This window comes from Tachyglossus aculeatus, chromosome 27, assembly GCF_015852505.1.
Source record: "Tachyglossus aculeatus isolate mTacAcu1 chromosome 27, mTacAcu1.pri, whole genome shotgun sequence".
Lineage (NCBI taxonomy): Eukaryota > Metazoa > Chordata > Mammalia > Monotremata > Tachyglossidae > Tachyglossus > Tachyglossus aculeatus.
In genome coordinates, this window is record NC_052092.1 from 1,584,603 (window position 1) to 1,591,380 (window position 6,778).

General features: G+C 51.5%; 1 protein-coding gene across 12 annotated transcripts in view; it reads right to left on the reverse strand.

Moving 5' to 3' along the window:
• Positions 1-6,318, reverse strand: part of GRIN1 (glutamate ionotropic receptor NMDA type subunit 1) — a 69,745-nt gene extending 63,427 nt beyond the window's left edge. For 7 of the 12 annotated variants that reach the window (XR_005456423.1, XR_005456422.1, XM_038767839.1 and 4 more), the window contains exons 1-2: positions 6,223-6,315; positions 5,424-6,038 (exon numbers count right to left, since the gene is read on the reverse strand). Coding sequence is in view for 10 of the 12 variants with exons in the window: in XM_038767839.1 (XP_038623767.1) it covers positions 5,424-5,681 (258 nt within the window). In the remaining 2 variants the exon portion in view is untranslated. Of the gene's footprint in view, positions 1-5,423; positions 6,039-6,222 lie in introns of all 12 variants that reach the window. The other 5 variants (XM_038767832.1, XM_038767835.1, XM_038767829.1 and 2 more) reach the window with 3 other exon arrangements.
• Between the last annotated feature and the right edge of the window lie 460 nt (positions 6,319-6,778).

Genomic DNA, 6,778 nt, shown 5'->3' on the forward strand with positions numbered 1-6,778 from the left:
AGAACAGTGCTTTGTACATAGTAAGGGCTTAATAGATGCTATCATTATTATTATTATTATTATTACAAGGGGGATTGTGACTGTGACAGGGACAGGGACTGTGTCCAACCCGATTTGCTTGTATCCACCCCAGCGCTTAGTACAGTGCCTGGCACACAATAAGCGCTTAACAGGTGCCATCGACATCATCACGTGCGTGCCTCGTCGTGTCTCCCCCATCAGATTCTCCACCCTTGGGGGCAGAGACCTTGCTTTCTCCTTCTTCTGTCCCTCCCCAGCCCCAGCCTCCGGCCTGCAGTGAGCTCAGTCAATCCTTCCCTGTCGCCCTGTCACTGAGCCTCGGTCTCCCTTCCACGCCTGTCCCGGCTCTTATATAAAAGGCTCTGCATTGCGGTTGGTCCTCTCGCTTCATTGGAATTCAGGAGGCGATGGGCAAGCACAGGGGAGGGGCGGGAGGAGCCCAGTAAGGAACTTTAGACTGATGAAGCGATGGGGGGAAAAATAAAACCCAAATCCTACCGGTTATGACACCACCCCACCACAGACAAGTCTGTTGCCGCGAAAGAGCCCCCCGTCTCACAGTAACAACCTTCCTCCTGATCCTGTCTTATTCAAGCCCCCTTTCCCTCTCTTCCACACCCAAATCCCTCCTCCTTAAATGATGGATCCCCAGCTAGGTAGACGTGTTTCTTCCTAATAATAATAATAACAATGATGGCATTTATTAAGCGCTTACTATGTGCAAAGCACTGTAGGAGACTCAAAGGAACCCCATCCTACCAGGCATAATCAATCAATCAATCAATCAATCGTATTTATTGAGCGCTTACTGTGTGCAGAGCACTGTACTAAGCGCTTGGGAAGTACAAGTTGGCAACATATAGAGACAGTCCCTACCCAACAGTGGGCTCACAGTCTAAAAGGGGGAGACAGAGAACAAAACCAAACATACTAACAAAAATAAAATAAATAGAATAGATATGTACAAATAAAATAAATAAATAAATAAATGAGTAATAAATATGTACAAACATATATACAGGCATAAAGACCCTAACCACACGGGGGAATGAATTGTACTTTCCAAGCGCTTAGTACGGTGCTCTGCACACAGTAAGCGCTCAATAAATACTATTGGGTGAATGAATAAATGAATGGGTCAAGGGTCAGAGAGCTCATCCTGTCCCTCATCCTGTCCCCAGTATCCTAAAGGGCTGGGAAGGAGGAGGGAAATGCTAAGCAAGGAAGGCTTTAGGGGGAGGGGGGAAAGGAAAAAGGTACAGTGTCATCTTCCTCCTCCTCCTCCTCCTCCTCCCTCCTGCTGCTGCTACCTCTGCACTTCTGACGGAGAATGGTGGGGGCAAGAGACGACCATTGTATCCCCGGGGGTCTATTTTAAGCCTGGAACAAGGAGACCTGAGTGTATCTATGAAGTGGAAGTCCCCCCCTCCTCCCACTTTCCTCCTGCCGCTTACCTCCACGTCAATGCATACGACTGGTTTTCCCTTCTCTCCTCCTGCCCAGTAAGCGATTATCCCCCTCCCCAACTATTCCCAATCCACAAACAAGGATATCGACAGCTTTGAGCACCCCCTTTCCCCCCAAATCAGGACTGGCTCCCAGTGTGACTTCCATCCCACCCTCACCCTGGCTCCTAGCCAGGGGATTAGGCAACTCGAATCTGTCCAACTCTGTCACACCATCCTTTCCCAAGCGCTCAGTACAGTGCTCAGCACGCAAAGGAAGCGCTCACTGAGTACGAGAAACACCGTGGCTCAGTGGAAAGAGCCCGGGCTTGGGTGTCAAAGGTCATGGGTTCTAATCCCGGATCCACCACTTGTCAGCTGTGTGACTTTGGGCAAGCCACTTAACTTCTCTGTGCCTCAGTTACCTCATCTGTAAAATAGGGATTAATCAATCAATCGTATTTATTGAGGCTTACTGTGTGCAGAGCACTGTACTAAGCGCTTGGGAAGTACAAGTTGGCAACATATAGAGACAGTCCCTACCCAACAGCAGGCTCACAGTCTAGAAGGGGGAGACAGAGAACAAAACCAAACATACTAAAAAAATAAGATAAATAGAATAGATATGTACAAGTAAAATAAATAAATAAATAGAGTAATAAATATGTACAAACATATATACATATATACAGGTGCTGTGGGGAAGGGAAGGAGGTAAGGCGGTGGGGATGGAGAGGGGGACGAGGGGGAGAGACTGTGAGCCCCATGTGGGACAACCTGATTACCTTGTATCCCCTCATTCATTCATTCAATCGTATTTATTGAGCGCTTACTGTGTGCAGAGCACTGTACTAAGCGCTTGGGAGGTCCAAGCTGGCAACACATACAGACGGTCTCTACCCAACAGTGGGCTCACAGTCTAGAAGGGGGAGACAGAGAACAGAACAAAACATATTAGCAAAATAAAATAAATAGAATAAATATGTACAAATAAAATAGAGTAATAAATACGTACAAACATAGATACAGGTGCTGTGGGGAGGGGAAGGAGGTAAGGCGGCCGGGATGGGGAGGGAGAGGAGGGGGCTCAGTCTGGGAAGGCCTCCTGGAGGAGCTGAGCTCTCAGGGCTTAGAACAGTGCTTTGCACATAGTAAGCGCTTAACAAATGTCATTATTATTATTATTATTCTTACGACCCAGTTGGATCCGCTGCCCAGGCCTGATCCCGGTGACCCGGGGGGGATCTCCTCGGGGGTCCCTCTTTTCCTAGGAGCTGGGGAGAGGGGTTAGAAGTCCTGCGTTGATTGCCTTGCTGACTCCAGAGCTGGGCAGAGATGCCAAGGACCACACCGGGAAGGTGACAGATGCGGAAACAAAGACAGAAATCCGGAGCCAGAGACACCGAGGCAGGAATGCAAAGGCTCCGAGAGGTAGAGTGCCGCCGTTTCCATGCCTTCTACCGTTAATATCTGCGGCTGAAACCCAGGGGCGTCTAGCACATGCCGAAACCAGGGAACGGGTACCCTCACAAGGAGAATAGATGTACGCATGGTGAAGAATTGTTAGTATGTTCGGTTTTGTTCTCTGTCTCCCCCTTTTAGACTGTGAGCCCACTGTTGGGTAGGGACTGTCTCTATATGTTGCCAATTTGTACTTCCCAAGCGCTTAGTACAGTGCTCTGCAACAGTAAGCGCTCAATAAATACGATTGATGATGATGATGATGATAATGAAGAACTCACCATCAACATATGCACCTATTCCCCCTCATCGCATGGATCCCCAAACACACAGGCAGACTCTTCGACACTGGGGTCCAATGATGATGATGATGATGATGATGATGGTATTTGTTAAGCGCTTACTATGTGCAAAGCACTGTTCTAAGCGCTGGGGAGTTTACAAGGTGATCAGGTTGTCCCACGGGGGGCTCACAGTTTTTAATCCCCATTTTATGGATGAGGTAACTGAGGCCCAGAGAAGTGAAGTGACTTGCCCAAAGTCACACAGCTGACAGTTGGCGGAGCCGGGATTCGAACCCATGACCTCTGACTCCAAAGCCCGGGCTCTTTCCAATCTGCTCTCAGCTCGTACCTCCAAGCAGTGAAACCCAAATCATTCATTCGTTCATTCGTATTTATTGAACGTGCCTGGGAGAGGACAAAATAGCCATAAACAGGCACATTCCCTGCCCACAACGAGTTTACAGTCTAGATGGATCAGTATGGGGATTCCGCAAGCGCGTAGTACAGTGCTTTTCGCCAAGTAAGCGCTCAGTAAATACGATTAAATGAATGTATTCCTCACCGTTCTCCCTTGCCTGCTTGGAATCATTCCTTCAAGGGGATGAGCACAGCGTTTGTGGTGGGGGGGGAGGGAATGGTCATTTTGATGTCTTCTTGTTTTGTTTTGTCATCTGTCTCCCCCTTCTAGACTGTGAGCCCATTATTGGGCAGGGAACGTCTCTAGATATTGCCGACTTGGACTTCCCAAGCGCTTAGTCCAGTGCTCTGCACACAGTAAGCGCCCAATAAATACGATTGAATGAATGAATGAATGTTGGGGGTGGGGGCACAGAGGACCGGTTGGACGGGTGGCGGGAAGGAGGGATGGGGGACAGACCGGTGGCTCAGTGGAAAAGAGCCCGGGCTTTGCAGTCAGAGGTCATGGGTTCAAATGCTGACTCCGCCAGTTGCCAGCTGGGTGACTGTGGGCAAGCCACTTCACTTCTCTGGGCCTCAGTGACCTCATCTGGAAAATGGGGATTAAGACCGTGAGCCCCCAGTGGGACAACCTGATCACCTTGTAACCTCCCCAGCGCTTAGAACAGTGCTTGGCACATAGTAAGCGCTTGATAAATGCCATCATTATTATTATAATTATTCTCTGTGTCTCAGTTTTCTCATCTGTAAAATGGGGTTGAAGACCATGAGCCTCCCGTGGGACAACCTAATCACCTTGTAACCTCCCCAGCGCTTAGAACAGTGCTTGGCACATAGTAAGCGCTTGATAAATGCCATCATCATCATCATCATTATTATTATTCCCCGTGCCTCAGTTCCCTTATTTGTAAAATGGGGATGAAGACCCTGAGCCCCCCGTGGGACAACCTGATCACCTTGTAACCTCCCCAGCGCTTAGAACAGTGCTTGGCACATAGTAAGCGCTTGATAAATGCCATCATCATCATTATTATTATTTGTGCCTCAGTTCTCTCATCTGTAAAATGGGGATGAAGACCCTGAGCCCCCCGTGGGACAACCTGATCACCCTGTAACCTCCCTAGCGCTTAGAACAGTGCTTGGCACATAGTGAGCGCTTGATAAATGCCATCATCATCATTATTATTATTCCCTGTACCTCAATTCCCTCATCTGTATAATGGGGATGAAGACCCTGAGCCCCCCGTGGGACAACCTGATCACCTTGTAACCTCCCCAGCGCTTAGAACGGTTCTTGGCACATAGTAAGCGCTTGATAAATGCCATCATTATGATTATTATTCTCTGTACCTCAGTTCTCTCATCTGTAAAATGGGGATGAAGACCGTGAGCCCCCCAATCTGATCACCTGCCCCAGCGCTTAGAACGGTGCTTTGCACATCATCATCATCAATCGTATTTATTGAGCGCTTACTATGTGCAGAGCACCGTACTAAGCGCTTGGGAAGTACAAATTGCCAACATATAGAGACAGTCCCTACCCAACAATCAATCAATCAATCAATCAATCGTATTTATTAAGCGCTTACTATGTGCAGAGCACTGTACTAAGCGCTTGGGAAGTACAAATTGGCAACACATAGAGACAGTCCCTACCCAACAGTGGGCTCACAGTCTAAAAGGGGGCTTTTGAATAGTAAGGGCCTAATAAATGCCATTATTATTATTATTAGGGACCCAAGGAGGGGGGGGTGGGTGAGAAGAAGGGGGGGAGATAGTCATCCAGGGCGGGTACCTGGCTGGAGATGAGGTCCTCGCACACTGACAGGGCCATCTGGATGGCGTTGGGTTTGTGGGTGACGGAGGTGGCGTTCAGTTGGATCTTCCAGGCGCCGTGTCTCTTGTTGGCCTGGTTCACGGCTTCTCGGAACAGCTGTTCGTGCTTCCTGGTGCTCAGTACAGCGCCGATGTTGACGATCTTGGGGTCGCAGGTAGCCCGGGCGAAGGAGCAGGAGAAGAGCAGGGCGAGCGGCAACAGGGGCATGGTGCGCATGGGCCCCGGGGGCCCGGGCCCGGTTCAGCGGCCCGGCCCGGGGGTCAGCCCGGACATAAGCGCTTAGCACAGTGCTCCGCACCCGGGAAAGGCTCGGGGGCTACGGTTAAGGCCAACGCGCTGCGTCTCCTCTGGGCGAATGGTTTCCCCCGGTGTCCGCCGGCGTCTTCTCTTTTCCTCCGAGCGCTGTTCGAGGTACTGAGAAGGGGGATCCTCTGGGGGGTCCTGGGGGGTCCTGGGGAGAGGAAGGGCAGGGTTGGAGAGGAGTGGGATTGCGGGAGAGGGAAGCAGGCTGGAGCCACCGCCTCTGCAGCCCCTCACTCCGGAGTCGGAGGATGGGGAGGGGACCAGACTGCGCTGCGATTTGGAGGGGGCGCAGATTGGGGAGGGGGCGGGAGAGAGGGAGGAGAGAGATGAGGAGGGAAAGCAGAAGGAGGATTAAGCAGTTGAAGCATCTCTTCCTCCCCCCCCCCCCAACCTCCATCCCCCTCCCCTCCGGGCCTTCCGACGACCCCGCCCACCCCCCAAATCCGCCAGGCACCTCGGAGGGAAAGGCGTCAACCCGTGAGCATGCGGGTGGGACGGGGGATGCGGCCGTCCCGGGAGCGAGGTGGGAGCGCGTGGAGTTGAACCCGGCGTGCTCTGCCGCATTTGTGTAAACGTGTGTGTATTTGTGTGATCCTAGGCACCGTGGGCGGTGCGGAGGGGGGCGGGGGCAGCGGTGGGATGTGTGGGCTTGGGAGCCCCGGTAGCCACGTGGCCGGGGATGCGCGACGTCCTGTAGGTTCGTGGGTGTCTGGTTGTGTTTGCGGTGGGGTGGGTGTGGGGGTGTTTTGGGGGGGCTGTGTGGGGAGAGAGAAACTGGGCTGCGTTCCTCAGATGGAGCCTGTCTCTTTTCGGGGGTCTGGGGAGGAGCTGGGAGGGAGGGGGGGGCGCTGATCATCATCATCATCATCAACCGTATTTATTGAGCGCTTACTATGTGCAGAGCACTGTACTAAGCGCTTGGGAAGTACAAATTGGCAACATATAGAGACAGTCCCTACCCAACAGTGGGCTCACAGTCTGAAAGGCTGATCCGCTCCAGGGAATTTTGG